Source organism: Tasmannia lanceolata, unplaced genomic scaffold (assembly GCF_043159265.1).
Source record: "Tasmannia lanceolata isolate RefF3 unplaced genomic scaffold, GAP_Taslan_0.1 ptg000029l, whole genome shotgun sequence".
NCBI classification, from domain to species: Eukaryota; Viridiplantae; Streptophyta; class Magnoliopsida; order Canellales; family Winteraceae; genus Tasmannia; species Tasmannia lanceolata.
Window position 1 is genome coordinate 6516974 of NW_027518706.1, and position 20611 is coordinate 6537584.

At 45.7% G+C, this 20611-nt stretch overlaps 1 protein-coding gene across 1 annotated transcript in view; it reads right to left on the reverse strand.

The window, feature by feature from the left end:
* Window positions 1-3898: 3898 nt before the first annotated feature.
* LOC143858908 (receptor kinase-like protein Xa21) overlaps window positions 3899-20611 on the reverse strand; it is a 29466-nt gene continuing 12753 nt past the window's right edge. The window contains exon 2 of the mRNA XM_077369597.1: window positions 3899-4513. Coding sequence (XP_077225712.1) covers window positions 4119-4513 — 395 coding nt within the window. The 3' untranslated portion in view covers window positions 3899-4118. The remainder of the gene's footprint in view (window positions 4514-20611) is intronic.

A 20611-nucleotide genomic window follows, 5' to 3' on the forward strand; every position in this document is an offset into this window, starting at 1 on the left:
AAAAAGGAAATCATCCACTTCATCACTACCAAGGTAAGTCTTTCATATAGATAGTTAAAGTATTTAATATGGTTAGTTCTGTAAGTCTTTCATATAGATAGTTAAAGTATTTAATATGGTTGGTTCTACCACCTATGTAAATAATAGGATAAAGCATGCATAAGAGGCGATAACTCGCTATAGATTATGCAAGTTTTATCATCTTATTTGAACGGTAAAATGCTAGCATAGTAACCGTAAAGTAAACTTTAATCAAAGAAAGGCGAACTGCTGAGCATAGTAGCCCATCTTATTTGAACGGTGAAATGTTAGCATAGTAACCGTAAAGTAAACTTTAATCAAAGAAAGGCGAACTGCTGCGCATAGTAGCCAAGAAATAAACTAAATCAAAGAATGGTGAACTGCTGAGCATAGTAACATGTGGGGTCCACATGAATAGTAACATGTGGGGTCCACATGAATAAGTAACATGTGGGGTCCACATGAATAGTAACATGTGGGGTCCATATGAATAGTGCATGCTGGGCCCCATGATTTTAAAAATTTAATAGAAAGAACACTGAACACAGGGAACATTATTTTGGACATAGATGGACATTACCTGGACAGAAAGGACACTGCCTTAAAATATGAATTTGATAAAATTAGAATATATTTACAGGTTATCCACTCCAAGGTGTAAGCTCAAACAAACCTGTGATCAGAAAGCTAAATGTAAGGGTTTCTTATCGTCTAATTCTCTTTTGCTATATTTGATGTAAGGGTTCCCTATCTTTTGATTTTCTTTTTGCTTAACTTGATGTAAGGGTTTTCTTCCATTGATTCTTTTTTACTATATGTAAGGGTTTTCGTCCATTGATTTTCTTTTGATATATGTAAGAGGTTTCTTCCTTTGATTCTCTTTTACTATACTGGATGAAAGTATTTTCTATTCTTTGATTCTCTTTATACGCAATTGCCATAAGAGTTTCTATCCTTCTGAGATACACAACTGATGAGAAATCCAAGGGGGATCCTTTCTTTCAGATCCCATTCCTTTCAGATAAATGACTTTACTGATAAAGCTATAATTCTATTTGTATCCTCGAAACTTGTTTCTGTGAGATATGTTTATGTTTAGGGTTTATCTTGTGATACCCTAATTCTGAATATGGACTGAGTTATGATATGATGACGGGTGGACGCGTTATAGTCCTCCATGTGCACGTGGGTAAAGACGACTCTAGAGAGTGTAAATCTAGAGGATTATGAGCCGAGGTATGGCTATGAATGGGCCGAGATATGGCTATGAATGAAAGCATCTATGCTTAATGAAGTCTATATATATAATTCTATATATATCAAGTTCTGTAAGTTTTCTCTATACGTTTGGAAAGTATGTTGTGCTTATTCTTTCTTTCCATGTTTATAATGTGAGATGTCCTATCTGCAAAATATCATGTTCTTATGAGCTTGACAATTCTACATCACTTGTTGTTTATACCCTACTGGGCTATTTGAGCTCACCCCTTTTTCCTTGTTTTATTGTTCCAACCCCCAGGTGAAGTATAGATGAAAGATGATGAATGCTAGAGTTGAATGCAGAACTGTTCTAAAGAACAAATATGTTTTAAATATGTATCAACTATGTCTTGAATTAAGATGTAATAAGTTAGACCTAATTTCTGTAAACCCTCTAAACGTCGTTGTTGTATTTGAGATCTTGGGAATAATGAAAGTTTTTAAGAAAGATGATGTAATATTCTTCTACGCACCGAGTTGGTATTTCTCCAAAAAATTTGGGGCGTTACATGTATAGAGTTGCTTCTGATAAAGAGGCTTTTGTGGGGGAATGTCTTACCCTTATGGGGGGTGTATTTGTTTGGTCACCGGTTTTCAGGAGGAATTTCTTTGATAGGAGTTAGAGTCGGCATCTCGCTTTCTTAAGCTTCTTGATGGGTGTTACATCAAGAGGAACAGTTTGGATACCACAATTCATGTTGCTGGGCGGGGGGGCATCATCTCCCCAAACTAATTTGTAAACAGTACAAACTGATCCTATTGTTGAAGTTGTGTACTAGATCCCTTGTATTTTCAGTTGGATGTATCCTATCAATTCTTTGGTCAGTAGGAGCTGGGCTTTGTTTCTTCTCTCTTGTAGTATGAGGTGAAAAGAAGCTTGTCGAAGTACCTACATAAAGCCTGTTTGATAAATAGGCCTTTACTTGTTGAATGGCACTGTTTGCATGTATGTTAATTGTTCAAAGCCAAATCATACATTGCTCTGTAATTTGCAGGTTATGCATAATAGTAGCATTCTGGATAAAACTCTTGTACATTTCCAAAATTTAACCTTATGTTGAATGATAAAACTGTCCTAACTTCAAACAGGTCTATTCATTCCTATTCATTCCACAAATTACACTTGCAGCCGTCCTCTTTTTTTTTTTTTTTGAGCATCTATGGTTTCCATTGAAATTTGCCTAGTCTTTTGTGCCCAATGGTCGTGCAATACAAAAACTCACTTGACTTTCTACCATATACTAAGGCCCGGTTTTAGATTTCGAGAATCGATTGTGACTCCCACTTTCTACCTAGATCAAGCAGTAAAATTATTCACCGACTCCAAGATCTTTTCTCCCTATTTGTCCTGTTAACAGCACAAACCCCATAAGGAAGGCAATATAAAATCAACCTAAGTAGTTGATCAAATCAAAGCACAAACGATTTGGCCATAGCATTTGCGATCACTTTGGTAGTAAAAAATAGGGGTTCAACTCGGGTTGATTTTTAGGAATTCGGGCTGAGCTTTTACCTTAAATTGGGCTGGGTTCATGTTGTTTCTAATTCATTATTTAGCAGAAGCTCAACCCGACCGAACCCAAGTAAATTGGGTTGGGTTCAGGTTGTTTCCAACTCTGGGTGCGTGGGTGACGTGGACCGCGGATATCGTGGACCGTGGATATCGGTGGAGATGTTGGTGTGTCGGTGCATGCGTGGACCCCTGTGGAAGAATTTGGATTTTGAGAATTGATTTTTAGTCCAAAATATAATCAGTTTCTTTTACTAAAAATTGATTTTCAAAATCCAAAACGAACAGGGACTTAACTAGTAGCTCCAATGCCGAGACACCTTGTGACCCGTTTTCTGCCACTTAAGCAAACTCTTGTTCTCGTTCACCACAAATGGTTAGTCATCGAATTCTCTATGCCCGTTTATGTTTTGGATTTTATGTCCAAAGCTGAACATTGGACTAACAAAATAAACACAATTTGACTCCGGTAATCAGTTTTGGATTCAAAATTTATTCTAAAAATCCAAAACCTAGCGGTTCTAAAGACCTAATAAATGAAGAATTGATGAGGTCAAGTCAATTGACTAGTCCCAATATGGTTTTCCCTCTTTAGAAAGAAAGAGGATGTATTGTGTCATAATTGTCAACTAATGGATTCTCACGCCTTGGAAATTTTTTGGACTGGAATTAAGAGTTCATAAATTTCATTGAAAGTTGTGACTTTCATGGACCCCTTCGAAGGGAAAAAAAATCAAATCGTAGACTTAGAAATTTGGAGTCCAATTTCCACATAGCAAAATTACTTAGATTCAAGAAAAAACAAACTTTACATAAAATGAAATTGGAGTTAAATGCATCAATCATTTCTTTCCATATAAAGCTCTAGTGAGATGAAATGAAATGGGCAGAACAAAAAAAAAATGGTGTATCTGTTCATCAACACAAGGGAAAAAAACGGGAATGAAAAATAAAGTCTTCTTCAACAAACTTATCTTCAATTTCCAACATGGTTCATAGCTACCTTGATTTAATTAATGGCGTGGTAATCATCTTCCATAAATCTCCCATATGATCAAAAGATCCTTTGTGATGTTATTTGTAATTCATGATGGAATGATCAATATATTGTAACTGGAAACCTTCACACTCAAAATTTGATAATAATTTTGTATTAATAGTTGGAGAAAATATAGATATGAGAAAAAAGCACAGCCTGCAAGTGGCACCACTAACCACATCACATATATAATATAACATTAACGTACAAAACAAATAGAAGAAACAACATATAAGATAGAAATCTTTGTCCAATGGGAAACAAAAGCGGATGTAGCAGTGAATTTCATCATTCTCTGTGGATCCCAGCACCAAGATATATGTTTCTAATAGAACACATTTCCTTTACAGCGTCTCCCATCTCCATTCGTTCTCTCGGAGATTCTGCAGAACACACCACTCCAATCCTCACTAAAGATACCAAACACTCCTGCAAACGACGTATCTTATCATTGTAATTCTCAGCAATGTTTGTGGCGCTTTCTTCATCATCTTCTAAAAGAATTAATGGATCCAGAATCTCCATCACTCGATCTGGCAAAGACAACTGGACAAATTTGTGAAGACTTAGGCCATCCTTAAACATGTCATCTGTGGGGCGTTTTCCAGTGAATATCTCCAATAAAAGAATCCCATAGCTATACACATCTCCGGCTGTGGACACGTGACCACCTGCCCCATATTCTGCAATTCAACACATCTTTTACACTTTTTGTTGTGATAAAGGATATAAGATACCAGTTAGAAATTAAAATTAAATATGAGGTTTGATTTTGAAAAAAAGGGTGGAAATTTATCAAAGAAATGATAGATAATTGAATGATCTCTTCACATTTAGAAACCTAAGTTGCAAGGACAGAGTCTAGAATTTTTAGTGAAAAAAATAAGAAATGATTTAGCACAATGAAAGAAAATATAAAAGTTATGTCCCATGTTGCATCAGTAGAAGTACGAGTGTCGGAATTTGACATAGGTATCGTGTGTCAGATTCAATAAACCTAAAAAAGAATGATTTGTAGATTGGCCAAAATATTTTAATCAATTGTCATATTTTAATTTTTTACATAATAACATAATTTTAACCAGTAACATATTTAAATTTTAATAAGTTAAGTAGATATAATGTTTTATTTCTTTTTAAGATAATTACTAATATGATGGGTAAAATTCAAAACGTGCACTAATTATAAAGTTGTGGCAGTAGCATCCAAAAAAAAAAAAACAGAAAGCAGATAAAAGAGATCTAGAACTGTCTTAGAGACTCCTGCAATTTGAGACGTGTCCCACATGGGTACTTCATCCATTTAGAAGAATCCATGTAACATGGGTTTTGGCAAATCAAGTCATGTAAGTGATGAACCAATTTCTCAACATGATTTTTTCATGATAATTTCTCAACATGATTTTTTCATCCGAAACCAACCAAGTATCAGTGATTACACATCCAAAAGCACTACAAAAGTAGATCAAATTAAACTTCATACTACTTGTAAGGTAAAAAATAAGTAAAAGTAGAAGGAAAGTGAAATGATGTCATTTTCTAAGTACAAACAAAATAGTTGTTAATGTCAAATCTTTAATTTCACTTTCATGTTGACTTGGGAGAGGCAACTTAAAATGCAATTGTTGAAAAATCCATTAAACACAAGGAAGTAGAATGAATAGTGCACCAACCAAACATGTCTCCTAAAGGGAAATGGCATCATTTTACCTTCCTTTCAACGGAAACACTATTTCCGTCACAACATTACTCCAAAAGTCTCGTATAATTATTAGTAATTATTAGAAAACTCCTTGACCTATATTTATTAAGCACCTTAAATTTAGGGATTATGGGCCCTAAGTCCCGGCAATGACTCTGTCTAGAACCATCTAACCAGACTAGGAAAGTGTCGCTTGTCATGTGTTCAAGCTCTTTTGGAGAACCTAACTCATCTTTCTTCCATACCACTTTTCTTTGAAAAAAATGACCAAAAGTTGGAATGATTGACTAGGGATTAATAGAAACAACTATTTATTAGAAAGAAAGCAAGGGTTCAGAGTGTGGGAACCATCCCCCACTGACGTCTAGAGGGAAGTGTGTGCACCTTCGGCAGATGGAGTGGAGTTAACTTGTGATACGCCGATTGGGAACTTTGTCGGCGGTCATTAATCTGGAAATCCTTGTGAGGCTGATGCCAGAAAGTGGCTACTTGACCCCCACCCTTGAAAGTGGCTACTTGACCCCCACGCTTTGCCCGAACCAATGGAATGAAAACAACTACCTAACTCTATGTTTTTTTTTTTTTTTTTTGAAAATTGACATTGCATTAATATTCAAAAGTATTGGGCGGGGACAAGATGTCCCACAAATGATACATAAAAGTGGTCTGCAAACCCATTACAAAGCATGTTAGATAGGTGAGACAACCAGCGACACGACAAACATGGACTCCCTAAGGACTCCTTCCTTTGCTAGAATATCTGCCGCGTCATTAGACGCCCTCCTACGATGCTCAATCCTTGGCTCCAATAATCTTATTAAGTCTAAAATCTCTACAATTAATGCAGTGACTACAAAATTTACAAATGCACTAACCACAAAATCTACAGATGCAAGAGGAGACAGGGTATTAGACCTTCGTGGATGAGTGGTTGCTAAATGTTCGGCTTTGTCACTCTCCTCAGAGTGTTATACCTTCGTGCAAGGGTGGTTGCCGATCGTCCAGCTCTAGACAATCCTGGCAAATGGTTCAACCTCGAAATGGTGAAGGGGTTGCACACACGGTGTCAGGCTGTGGCAATGATGCCCAGCGGTAGTAGGATCCAATCAAACAGGGGCTCATCCGATTGGCCAACTCCGGGGCTTTTTGGTCCTTTTTGAAAAGTTGGATAATTTTGAAAAAAGACACTTTTCATGGTACTTTTGCTTCTTTCATTGGAATATATTTAAGAAGCACTATTTGATTCATCATTTGAGAGTTGGGTCGCAGTAGGTCGTATGACACACAAAATGAGGTATCAACATAAGCTTTTTTGTTAGCCACACTAAAGACACAAAAAATAGAAGGCAATAAAAATTAAACTCATAATCAATCATTTTATAATATGACAATGCTACTATTTTACGTAACACAGATTAGTTCATATTAAATGTAACTCTATGGAGATGCGACGTTCTAATACATGCTCATCTAAAAGAATAGGCCATGCTTTACAAAGGGTACACGATATGTTAAAAAGTATTTTAGACAATTAATAGTGATATTCGTAATTACCCAAATCTTGGGGTTATTTTTTGTTGAGAAAAATTAGTCATGGGTTTTTTCGGAAATTTATTTTCAAAATTTCTCATTATTTTCTAATAATATTAGAGATTTTATTGGGTAATTGAATAATTACTTCTCCGAATTTTTCTGAAATTATAACTTTTTAACCATTTACAAGATTATCATTTTCTACACAACTATTTTGCATAAAGAACTCACGGTCATAGGTAGGACTGTCAATTGGGATGGACAAGCCCGAAGCCCGCCCGTTCGGCCTGTTAAAAGCCCGCCCAAAGTTAAAATGGGAACAAGCCAAGCCGGGTTTGGTCAATTTTTAAGGCCCGAAGTCTAAATCGGGATGAACTTGGGCACACCATTGTCGAGCCCATTATAAGCTCGGCCCGTCCTAAGTTAAAGATTATATTATTTTTTTACCGTCCATATTGTGTTATGCAATGTCTCTCTCTCTCTCTCTCTATATATATATATATATATATATATATATACGCGTCAAGATTATGGCATAAAAATGTCTATACTTCAAGATATATGGTTGTCCACCGTAAAAAAAAAATGATACATGGTTGTCCAAGCGCCAGTGAACACCTAGGTGGTGCACGAACAAGTCCATCCCATAATTCCCAATTGATGTCCACCTAATTTTTTGTGTGTAAAACTCATCTGTATTTACCTAATAGTTTAAATTGGATATATATTTTTTTAAATGTTTAAGCCCGAACTCCGCCCGAAGCCCGATTTAAAATTTGGGACGAGTTTGGGTAAATGATATTTTCTATTTCCATAGGCCCGAACTCGGCCCGAAGCCCGCCCCAAAACATATGAGCCGAGCTTGGGAACCCTAGGCCCGCTCAGGCTAGGCCCGATTGACAGTCCTAGTCATAGGTACTAAAAAGGCCGCCTATTATTCAGGTGACATGTACGAGACCACTTGATGTAAAATAACATTCTTATATACTCTGTCAATAAATATAGACATGCCATCAAGTAATTTTTTTTGTTCAAGATGCTAATTTAGCCTTTGTTGCGCTACGTTATACACCTAATAAGTGAGAAATATTTTATAAAACTCATTGAGAATAGACTGGATGACGAAAATTGATAAAATTATTACTTGGAGCAATGTACCCAATAGTTCCCTTTAATCCAGTTGTCCTGCTTTGATCTTTGGATGCGCTCTGAATGATTCTTGGATAAAACTTGGCTAACCCAAAATCACCCACATGAGCATTCATGTCTTCATCCAAAAAAATGTTGCTTGGCTTTAGATCACAATGAACAATCGGGGTATGGCAATGATGGTGAAGATAATCCAGCGCAGAAGCTATGTCAATTGCTATGTTTAATCTCTTAATGAAATTTAAACTTCCTAATTGATGTTGCCCATCTAATTTTGAATGCAACCACTTTTCTAGACTCCCATTTGGCATGAACTCAAGCACGAGAGCTTTGAAATCATTACCTCCAAAATCGATGCTTGAACAAGAAGTTAAGATCTTCACAAGATTTCGATGACAAATGTTTCTCAATGCGTTGCACTCAGCTATGAAACTCTTTGAAGCTCCCCTCAAGTGAAGGTTGAGTACTTTGACAGCAACAACATTTTCAATGCGACTGAGGATACCCTTATACACTGATCCATAACTTCCCGTGCCTATCAAATTGGCTGAAGAGAACCCATCTGTTGCTTTACAGAGTTCTGCATAAGAAACCTTTAAATGCCGGCCCTCCATAGAAGATAGGGAAGATGGTTTCTTCCTTGACTTTCTTATCCAGTAAAGTGAAGCAGCGACACACAATAAGAAAATCAAACATACAACCGCACCTACTACTAGGATGATTACTCTAGAAACATGGGCTTTTCCTCGTCTGTCATTAGCTAGCACTGAGCATGTAGGCAACTTTAATTCTGGGATACCACCACAAAGATATCATTTCCCACGATTGAAATTGCACTGGCATTTCCAAAGACCCCTTGTTTTGGTACTTCACCCTCAAAATTATTGAAAGACAAGTTTAGATATTGTAGAAACTTAAACCCCTCTAGATATTTTGGAATCTTCCCTGAGAAGTTATTGTATGAAAGATCAAGGGCTTCAATGGATGTTAACGTAGAAAAAACTGACGAAACATCTCCTTGGAAGGTGTTACCCTGCATATAAAGTTCTCGCATGCTCTTACAATTTGCAACAGAGCTTGGGATTTCACCTGACAATTTGTTCTGAGAAACATCCAATAGCTCTAGAATTTTCAAGTTACCCACTTCTGATGGGAGAGAGGCAGTAAAAATTTTTTGAGACAAATAGAGTGCCATTGATAGCGAAGAAAGGCCAATAATTTGTTTTGGTATCGTACCTGTAAGGTTATTTCGAGAAAGGCTCAATCTTAAAAGTTTTGTACAGTTAGGAAGAGATAGAGGTATGCTTCCTTCCAGGTTGTTATATCCTAAATCGAGGTCGATCAATTGAGTAATATTTCCGATATTGTATGGGATTTTCCCGGACAAACTATTATGTCCGAAGTCGAGTTGTTGTAAGTTCTGGAGCATCCCAATTGAAGTGGGAATAGAACCCGTGATGAAGGTATCATGTATACCAAAGCGTTTAAGTTGATGAGATTCCCGATCTGACTAGGGATGTTACCAGAAATTTGGTTTTGTCCTATTGCCAACTGATAAAGGTTAGTCGAGAGATTGGCTATGTAGTTGGGAAGTGGGCCAGCAAAATGATTTCTCTCTATGTACACCTCATTTATATTACTACAGTTGGTCAAAGAAGTGATAAATTTCAAGTCGTCAGCTCTACCAAGGCCTAGGTAATTATAGCTCAAGTCCAATCTGAGTAGATCCTTTGCCCATCCAATATTTTCAGGCACCGGTCCGCTAAACTGGTTCCCTCCCAATCCAAGCCATTCAAGACTTGAAACATTGGATAATGAAATTGGAATGTGCCTGGTAAATTGATTGCTTTGTAAAAGTAGATATCTGAGATTAGGAAGAAAGAATCCTATGTTGGGTGGAAGGGTTCCGTGTAACAGGTTTTCTGTCACGGCAAACTCCACAAGAAACGAGAGATTATTATATAAAGAGGAAGGAACCTTAACGGATAATAAATTTACAGAAAGGGCGATAACTTTCAAGTTATTAATTCGTGCCAGGTCATCTGGGATGTGTCCCACCAAACTATTCCCACTTAAATAGAGACTGGTGAGAGATGAAATGTTACCTAGTTGAGGTGGAATGCTCCCTGTAAGATGATTATGAACAAGAAACAACCAGGATAGCTTCGGTAGAGTGCTAAGTTGGATGGGAATTTTCCCTGTCAACTCATTGTAACCCAATTCGATGACTCCGAGATCCCTACAGTGGGTGAGATTGGACGGAATTTTCCCTCCCAAGGAATTATAGCTCATATTAAGATCTCGCAGTCTGAATAGACGGCCAATATCTTGGGATATTTGGCCATTGAAGCTATTTTCTTGGAGGTGGATTTCCCTAAGAAAGGTGAGGTTGGATATGGCAGGAGATAGAGTACCCACCAACTTCTGCCCACTAAGGTTCAATACAGTGACCCTTTGATGCCTCCGACCGCATGTGACTCCAGTCCACTCGCAGAAATGGAGAGTATGGTTCCATGATGATAAGGCTCCAAGTGGATCACTTCTTATCCCATCCTTAAAAGCGAGCAGAGCCATTCGATCGGTTTCGTTTCCTAGCAAGGTGGTTGTGGTTGCAGAATTCGAATGTACTATGTTCATGGCAAGGAAGAGATTTAGAGAGAAGATAAATGACCAAAGCACACTATGTGATGGGGTCCGGACTCAGCACAGATTTTGGGGCCCGGACTCAGCACTGATGGGTCCGAACTCAGCATCCAATTGGCTGCTGGCACGTGGCCCTCACAGGACCGTTGGAAGGCCAACACCTGTCTCTACTAGGTGTGACACCTGGACCAATCAGGGACTTCCACTTGCCCTCCTTAGGTATGAGACCTGGTCCATACAGAGGCCACCACCTGTCTTGGACAGGTGGCTCAGAACTACCACCTGTCCTAGACAGGTGGCTCAGAATCACTATAAATAGCCTTCACTTGTGCTAAGGTGAGGGATCTGAAAATCAAAACTCTAAGCTTTTGCTCTGACATTGCTCTGCACTCCTGCTCATACTGACTTGAGTGTCGAAGCGCCCGTCCGGAGTACCACTCCGGGTTGGTCCTCTGACCATTTTCTTTCTTGTCTGTGCCCTTGTGCAGCGCAGGACTCCACCAGCCCTTCAACCGTGACTTGTTAGCTCAGCCCATCCAGCCCTACCATAACCTGTTACCAATTTTAGACCCAACAGATTTGGCGCCATCCGTGGGACCCCGTAACAAAAAGCTGTTCGGAACCTCACTTAAGCAATGGTAGGAAAACACGGAAAGCATATGCCAACCTCCCGGACGACCCGGGCTACAGCCCCCCGCGAAGGGAGAAGCGAGCGATTGGCCTCGCAGATAGAGGTCGGGGCTCCAGGGGAGCGCAGTCCGACTCGCTCGGACCGTTCAGACCCTACCCCGACCCCAAGGGAGATGCGGGCCCTTTTTCAAGAGATGACTACTGTAATTGCGCAGTTTAGAAATCCGGCCACCGCACTCCAGCAGCACCCTGCCGAAACCTCTCAGCCCGTCCAGGGGAAGGGAAGCTCCCGCCGAGAGCACACGCCTCTGCCCTGGGAGCAGACTCGCCACTCTACAAGACGAGATCACCTCTCCCGGGACAAGCATGTGCGTCCCGAGCCTCGCTTACATCACCGGTCACGATCCCCCTCCGTACAGAGGCATGGCAGCAAGAGAGACGCCACGCACGGAGAGGGATCGCGGCACCGGCGAAGAAGTCCGGCCAGTCAGTCCGGATCGGCTATGAGCCCGCCAGCAAGGAGAGAGAGGCCCGTCCACCGGGCTGAGGAAAGAGAGGACCCGGTGTTGCGAAGGATCCAGCAGATCGACCACCGGATCGAAGAGCTCGCCAGAGAGCAGGGCCGACCTGCCTCCCGGATCTTCACAAGCGCTCAACTGTTTTCAGACAGAGTGCTCAGCGCGGAGGCCCCCGCGGGCTGGAAGATGCCCCAAGTTCCGTAGTATGACGGGACCACCGACCCCGTGGACCACCTGGAGACTTTCAGGACCACAATGCTCCTCCACGGGGCGTCGGATGGATTCCTTTGCCGGGCATTCCCCACCACGTTAACCGGAGCAGCGCGGGACTGGTACTCGCGGCTTAAGCCCAGGTCCGTGGACAATTTTGATGATTTTGGGGATAACCTGGCCCGCCATTTCATGAGCAGCAGGAGACCCAGGAAGACGACTGCTTTGCTGATGGCCCTCAGGCAGGGAGATGACGAGGCCTTGAAAGTGTTCGTTGGTCGCTTTAACAGGGAAGCTCTCCAGGTCCCTAACCTGGATCCCTCCGCGGCCACGAACGCCCTTCTGGCCGGCGCCCGATCAACTGATTTCAGGCGAGCAGTGGCTCGGCGCAACCCGCAGTCTCTCGTAGACCTGATGGCCGGGGCGGAGGAGTACATCTCGGTGGAGGAAACTCTCGCCGCCCTGGACTCCGCTGGCAGGAGAAGGCCCGAGGAGAAGAACCCTACCAAGCAGCGTAGGGATGATAGGTCCCAGAAGAAGGAAAGAAGCCCTCCCCGCAGGGAGAGAAGCCCTTCTCGAAAGGGGAGAAGCCCCCAAGCGAGAGAGCATTACACGCGGCTGACCGCGTCCAGAGCACAAATCCTGGCAGCCATTCGGAAAGAGGACTTCATCCGTTGGCCGGAGAGGCAGAACTCATCGACGAAGAAAAACATGTCCCAGTACTGCAGGTTCCACAAGGACCACGGCCACGACACCAACGCGTGCCTTCATCTGAAGGAGGAGATCGAGCAGTTAATCAGCCGTGGGTACCTTGGAAGGTACTTGAAGAATGATGACAACAAAAGTGAATGCAAGGAAAAGCCGAAGCCCAGAGGCAGAAGCCCTCGCGGCGCTCAACCTCTAGGCGACCGCATTCAAGCTCCGGCCCCGGCCAGCCCCTCTCCTCAGGTACCTCAACCTCAACCTCATGGTGTTATTGGTACCATTTTAGGAGGGCCGACCGCAGGAGGAACCTCTTCATCAGCCCGCAGGACATATGCCCGGCAGGTGAACGCCGTCCATACCTGCAGCAAGAAGGCCAGGCTAGAGAACGAAATATCTTTTTCAGATGCAGATCTCGATGGCCTGATCCTCCCGCATGATGATGCCCTGGTCATCACCATGCTCGTGGCCAACTGGGAAATGAAGAAGATCTTGGTCGACAACGGGAGTTCCGCAGACATCCTCTATTATCACGCTTTCGAGCGGATGCTGATCGGAACCGACCGCCTGAAGCCGGCCAACTCGGATCTGTTCGGGTTCTCCGGAGAAGTGGTCAAAGTCGAAGGGCAGATCGAGCTTCCAGTTCTTATCGGGGAGCCGCCCTGCCAATCCGTCGCCATGGTAAACTTCTTGGTGGTAAGGGCCAAGTCGGCCTACAATGCTATCTTGGGCCGCCCCGGCCAGAATCTCCTTCGAGCCGTTCCTTCCGCCTATCATCAGAAGATGAAGTTCAGTACACCAGGGGGTGTAGGAGAAGTCAGAGGGGACCAGCCCCAGTCGAGGCAGTGCTATGCAGCGGCGCTGAAAGGAAAGAATGCGTCCGAATCTCTGCCGATCGAGCTGTTTGATCTAAGGGATGAAGCCCAGATCACAGTAAACGAGCCGGCCGAGGGCGTCATATCTGTCCCGTTATATAGCGGTGACGACCAGAGGGTTGTTCAGATCGGCTCTGCCCTGCCAGAGGCCGCGCAGCAGGATCTTGCTCAGTTCCTCAGGGCCAATGCAGATGTCTTTGCCTGGGCTCCTACAGACATGCCCGGCATCGACCCTTTAATCAGCACCCATGAGCTCGGGGTTGATCAGACCTGCAAGCCCGTGAAGCAGAAGAGGAGGCACTTTGCACCAGAGAGGCGAAGGGCCATCAGAGAAGAGGTGGAAAGGCTTCTGAAGGCAGACTTCATTCGCGAGATCCGGTATCCGGACTGGCTCGCGAATGTTGTGATGGTGAAGAAGTCTAATGGGAAGTGGAGGACATGCATAGATTTTACAGACCTGAACAAGGCCTGCCCGAAGGACAGCTACCCGCTCCCAAAGATTGATCAGCTCATCGACGCTACCGCAGGTCACGAGCTGTTAAGCTTCATGGACGCCTTCTCAGGATATAATCAGATCAGAATGCATGAGCCCGACATTCCGAAGACATCCTTTGTAACCGATCAGGGGACTTATTGCTATCGAGTTATGCCTTTCGGACTGAAGAACGCAGGGGCCACCTACCAGCGGCTCGTCAACAAATTGTTCAAAGAGCAAATCGGCCGCAATATGGAAGTCTACGTGGACGATATGCTGGTCAAGAGCAGAGCTGCCTGTAATCATGTTGCCGACCTCGAAGAAGCATTTCAAGTCCTGAGGGAACACAACATGAAGCTCAATCCGACCAAGTGTACGTTCGGCGTCGGAGCGGGCAAGTTTCTGGGCTTCATGGTAAGCCAGAGAGGAATAGAAGCGAATCCTGAAAAAATCAAGGCGGTGATGGAGCTGACTCCACCCAGAACCATCAGAGAAGTACAGCGCCTGACCGGACTAGTAGCTGCCCTGGGGCGGTTCATCTCTAAGTCCGCAGAAAGATGTCTTCCGTTCTTCAACGCAGTCAAGGGTATAAAAACCGCGCCCTGGACTCCGGAGTGCCAGGCGGCGTTTGAGGAGCTGAAGCAGTACTTGTCCTCTCCACCGTTACTTTCGAAGCCAGAGCCAGGAGAAGAGCTGATTCTGTATCTCTCAGCGGGACCTTTGGCAGTCGCAGCAGTACTGATCAGAGAGGAGTACCACCAGCAAAAGCCAATCTACTATGTCAGTAAGGTCCTCCATGATGCAGAGACAAGATATCAGCGGGTCGAGAAGCTCGTATACGCCCTCGTTATGGCGGCCAGAAAATTAAGGCCGTATTTCCAGGCACATACGATTAAAGTCCTGACAGGACAGCCCCTGAGGCAGATCCTCCACCGTCCAGACACTTCAGGTCGTCTTGTGAAGTGGGCCGTGGAGCTCAGCGAGTTTGACATCAAATATCTGCCCAGGCCGGCAATCAAAGCCCAGGTTCTTGCGGATTTCATAGCTGAATGTACCATGCCGGATTCAGACCCCGGGTCAGAAGCAGCGCTTCCTACAGCAGCAGAACCAGCTATATCCGAGCAGCAGGTCGAAGCCGAAGCGGTTCCGCTTACAGGGCCCGAGGATGCACCTCCTCCGACCAGTCCGCTTCCGTGTTCTGAAGAGCCGCTCTGGGAGGTGTATGTTGACGGATCTTCAAATAAAGGTGGCAGCGGTGCCGGGCTAATCCTCACAGGGCCAGATGATTTCGTCCTGAATTATGCCTTGAGGTTTGGATTCCGTGCATCAAACAATGAGGCAGAGTACGAAGCTCTCATCGCCGGAATGAACCTCGCCGCTCAGGCCCGCGCTCAAAAACTGAAAGCGTACTGTGATTCGCAGCTAGTCGTATGTCAGATTCAAGGAGTATATGAGGCCCGTGAAGAGCGAATGATCAAATATCTGCAAAGGGTCCGTGTCCTGGCCGACAAGTTCGAAAGTTTTGAGCTCATCAGAGTCCCCCGGGCTGAAAATACAAAGGCTAATATGCTCTCAAAGCTAGCGGCTTCAGGCTACACCGCTCTCAAAGAAATCCGTATGGAGTTCCTAAAGACCTCCAGTATTGATGACCAGCCCGTCGTAGTAATGCAGATCGACGACGAGCCGTGCTGGATGGATGAGATCATCAGATATTTGCGCAGCGGAGAACTCCCCGGGGAGAAAAAAGAGGCCCGGAAAGTCGTACAGCGGGCAGCAAGGTTTTCATTTGACGGCGAGACTCTGTACAAGAGATCTTACACCCTCCCGTACTTGAAGTGTCTCCGGCCAACCGACGCCCTGTATGCCCTGCGAGAGACCAACGAGGGGATTTGCGGAGAACATCTTGGGGGCAAGGCCCTGGCCATCAAAGTCCTTCTAAGAGGCCTGTACTGGCCTACATTGAGACAAGATGCACTGAGCCTTGTGAAGAAGTGCGAGAAGTGTCAGAAATTTTCTCCCACCGTTCACCAGCCTGCCGTGCCAATGGCTCCGATCATCAGCCCTCTCCCTTTTGCTATCTGGGGAATGGACATCTTAGGTCCTTTTCCGCCGGCCTCCGGAGGCCGTGAGTTCGTCGTTGTCGCCATCGACTACTTTACGAAGTGGGTAGAAGCTGAACCCCTGGCCAAGATCACCGAGCAGAACGTCCAGAACTTTTTCTGGAAATCAGTGGTGTGCAGATTCGGGATACCCCGGGTCCTCATAACGGACAACGGCAAACAGTTCGACTCGAGGAATTTCAGAAAGTTTTGTGCAGATCTGAAGATTGAGCAAAGGTTCACTTCCGTGGCCCACCCTCAGACGAATGGGCAGACCGAAGTAACGAACAGGACTCTGCTGCAGGGGATAAAGAAGAGACTGGATGATAAGGCCGGACGCTGGGCTGACGAGCTGTACCATGTGCTCTGGGCATATCGGACTACCCCACGCACTGCAACGGGTGAGTCGCCTTTCAATCTCTCCTTCGGAACAGAGGCTGTGATCCCGGTTGACATCGGCGTTCCTTCCCCAAGAATTGTTCACTTCAATGAACAGCTTAATGGGGACGGGCTCCGTGCCAACCTCGACTTGCTTGAAGAAGTCCGTGAGGAGTCACAGATCAGGGCCGCAACGTATAAGCAAAAGGTGTCTAGATACCATGACACGAAGATCCGACCAAGGGAGTTCCGCACAGGCGACCTAGTTTTGAGGAAAGCGGCCGTCTCCCAGCCGAGAAGGGTGAGCAAACTCTCCCCGACTTGGGAAGGGCCGTATCGAGTCAAAGAGGTCATCCGTCCAGGAAGCTACCGCCTAGATACACTTGACGAGCAGCTGCTGCCGCACGCCTGAAATTCCAGAAATCTTCGAATATATTATCAATAGTCTTTTCCTTTGCCTTTGAAGGCCTGTAAAGAAGCTCTGTAATGAAATTTCAAAAAAGAAATAAAGTGGAGTTATCACTAAACTGTGTCCCTCACTTTTGAGTCACTAATATATGCCAACTCCTCCAGAAAAAGACTCTAAGTGTTTGCAGACTTAGCTCTCATTCTAAGTGTTTGCAGACTTAGAGAACAGCGGTGGAGCACTCCGGCGCGTCCAATTTGGTGTGGAGACCAGTTCCGACCACATGGACCCGCCCTAGTGAAAACCCCTCAAAGACCTGCCCGGCCTAGCCTTATACATCCGAAGCCGGCCAGGATATGGCGCAATCGCTAAACGCCAAAACACCTGTCCGGCCTAGCCGTCTTCAGCCTTTGCCGGACAGGATGCGGCGCAAACGCCAGGCGCCAAAAAGACTCTAAGTGTTTGCAGACTTAGCTCTCATTCTAAGTGTTTGCAGACTTAGAGAGCAGCGGTGGAGCACTCCGGCGCGTTCAATTTGGTGTGGAGACCAGTTCCGACCACATGGACCCGCCCTAGTGAAAACCTCCTCAAAGACCTGCCCGACCTAGCCTTCTACATCCGAAGCCGGCCAGGATATGGCGCAATCGCTAAACGCCAAAACACCTGTCCGGCCTAGCCGTCTTCAGCCTTTGCCGGACAGGATGCGGCGCAAACGCCAGGCGCCAAAAAGACTCTAAGTGTTTGCAGACTTAGCTCTCACTCTGAGTGTTTGCAGACTTAGAGAACAGCGGTGGAGCACTCCGGCGCGTCCAATTTGGTGTGGAGACCAGTTCCGACCACATGGACCCGCCCTAGTGAAAACCCCTCAAAGACCTGCCCGGCCTACCCTTCTGCATCCGAAGCCGGCCAGGATATGGCGCAATCGCTAAACGCCAAAACACCTGTCCGGCCTAGCCGCCGGACAGGATGCGGCGCAAACGCCAGGCGCCAAAAAGACTCTAAGTGTTTGCAGACTTAGCTCTCATTCTAAGTGTTTGCAGACTTAGAGAGCAGCAGTGGAGCACTCCGGCGCGTTCAATTTGGTGTGGAGACCAGTTCCGACCACATGGACCCGCCCTAGTGAAAACCTCCTCAAAGACCTGCCCGGCCTAGCCTTCTACATCCGAAGCCGGCCAGGATATGGCGCAATCGCTAAACGCCAAAACACCTGTCCGGCCTAGCCGTCTTCAGCCTTTGCCGGACAGGATGCGGCGCAAACGCCAGGCGCCAAAAAGACTCTAAGTGTTTGCAGACTTAGCTCTCGCTCTGAGTGTTTGCAGACTTAGATAACAGCGGTGGAGCACTCCGGCGCGTCCAATTTGGTGTTGAGACCAGTTCCGACCACATGGACCCGCCCTAGTGAAAACCCCTCAAAGACCTGCCCGGCCTAGCCTTCTACATCCGAAGCCGGCCAGGATATGGCGCAATCGCTAAACGCCAAAACACCTGTCCGGCGTAGCCGTCTTCAGCCTTTGCCGGACAGGATGCGGCGCAAACGCCAGGCGCTAAAAAGACTCTAAGTGTTTGTAGACTTAGCTCTCACTCTGAGTGTTTGCAGACTTAGAGAGCAGCGGTGGAGCACTCCGGCGCGTTCAATTTGGTGTGGAGACCAGTTCCGACCACATGGACCCGCCATAGTGAAAACCCCTCAAAGACCTGCCCGGCCTAGCCTTCTACATCCGAAGCCGGCCAGGATATGGCGCAATCGCTAAACGCCAAAACACCTGTCCGGCCTAGCCGTCTTCAGCCTTTGCCGGACAGGATGCGGCGCAAACGCCAGGCGCCAAAAAGACTCTAAGTGTTTGCAGACTTAGCTCTCACTCTGAGTGCTTGCAGACTTAGAGAACAACGGTGGAGCACTCCGGCGCGTCCAATTTGGTGTGGAGACCAGTTCCGACCACATGGACCCGCCCTAGTGAAAACCCCTCAAAGACCTGCCCGGCCTAGCCTTCTACATCCGAAGCCGGCCAGGATATGGCGCAATCGCTAAACGCCAAAACACCTATCCGGCCTAGCCGTCTTCAGCCTTTGCCGGACAGGATGCGACGCAAACGCCAGGCGCCAAAAAGACTCTAAGTGTTTGCAGACTTAGCTCTCATTCTAAGTGTTTGCAGACATAGAGAGCAGCGGTGGAGCACTTCGGCGCGTTCAATTTGGTATGGAGACCAGTTCCGACCACATGGACCCGCCCTAGTGAAAACCTCCTCAAAGACTTGCCCGGCCTAGCCTTCTACATCCGAAGCCGGCCAGGATATGGCGCAATCGCTAAACGCCAAAACACCTGTCCGACCTAGCCGTCTACAGCCTTTGCCGGACAGGATGCGGCGCAAACGCCAGGCGCCAAAAAGACTCTAAGTGTTTGCAGACTTAGCTCTCACTCTGAGTGTTTGCAGACTTAGAGAACAGCGGTGGAGCACTTCGGCGCGTCCAATTTGGTGTGGAGACCAGTTCCGACCACATGGACCCGCCCTAGTGAAAACCCCTCAAAGACCTGCCCGGCCTAGCCTTCTACATCCGAAGCCGGCCAGGATATGGCGCAATCGCTAAACGCCAAAACACTTGTCTGGCCTAGCCGTCTTCAGCCTTTGCCGGACAGGATGCGGCGCAAACGCCAGACGCCAAAAAGACTCTAAGTGTTTGCAGACTTAGCTCTCATTCTAAGTGTTTGCAGACTTAGAGAACAGCGGTGGAGCACTCCGGCGCGTCCAGTTTGGTGTGGAGACCAGTTCCGACCACATGGACCCGCCCTAGTGAAAACCTCCTCAAAGACCTGCCCGGCCTAGCCTTCTACATCCGAAGCCGGCCAGGATATGGCGCAATTGCTAAACGCCAAAACACCTGTCCGGCCTAGCCGTCTACAGCCTTTGCCGGACAGGATGCGGCGCAAACGCCAGACGCCAAAAAGGCTCTAAGTGTTTGCAAACTCGGAGACAGAAGTGGATCGGTCCTGCTAATGACATCCGGTTAACCACTCCGGCTAGGCAGAGAAATGAGGAAGAAGCACAGACAACATACGTACAAAAACAAGACAGCCGTACACACAGTTAGACAAAAATTGAATTTGTATTCGTATTACAAAAGTGCTCTTTTCGCCGAGCTGGCTTACAAAGATTGGGCCTCTCAGGCCATTACAAAAAATTTACAAAAAATAAGAACAGGAGTTCTGCCCGGCCACTCAGGCCTCCCCGTCGCCCACCTCGTCGGTGACCATCTCTGCAGTAAGGGCTGCATCCTGCCCGGCCTCGGCGGTTGGAGGGGTGACCTCGGAAGCCAGAGCGACTTCCTGTTCTACTTCGTTGGGCTGGGAGGAGCCCACTTCACCTTCCTCCTCCTCGTCCTCTTCATCCTCTGGAGGTGCGTACGGGACGTCCAGTCCGTCCAGAGAGATGTCGGGGTAAGCCTTCTTAACCTGCTCAGAGCAG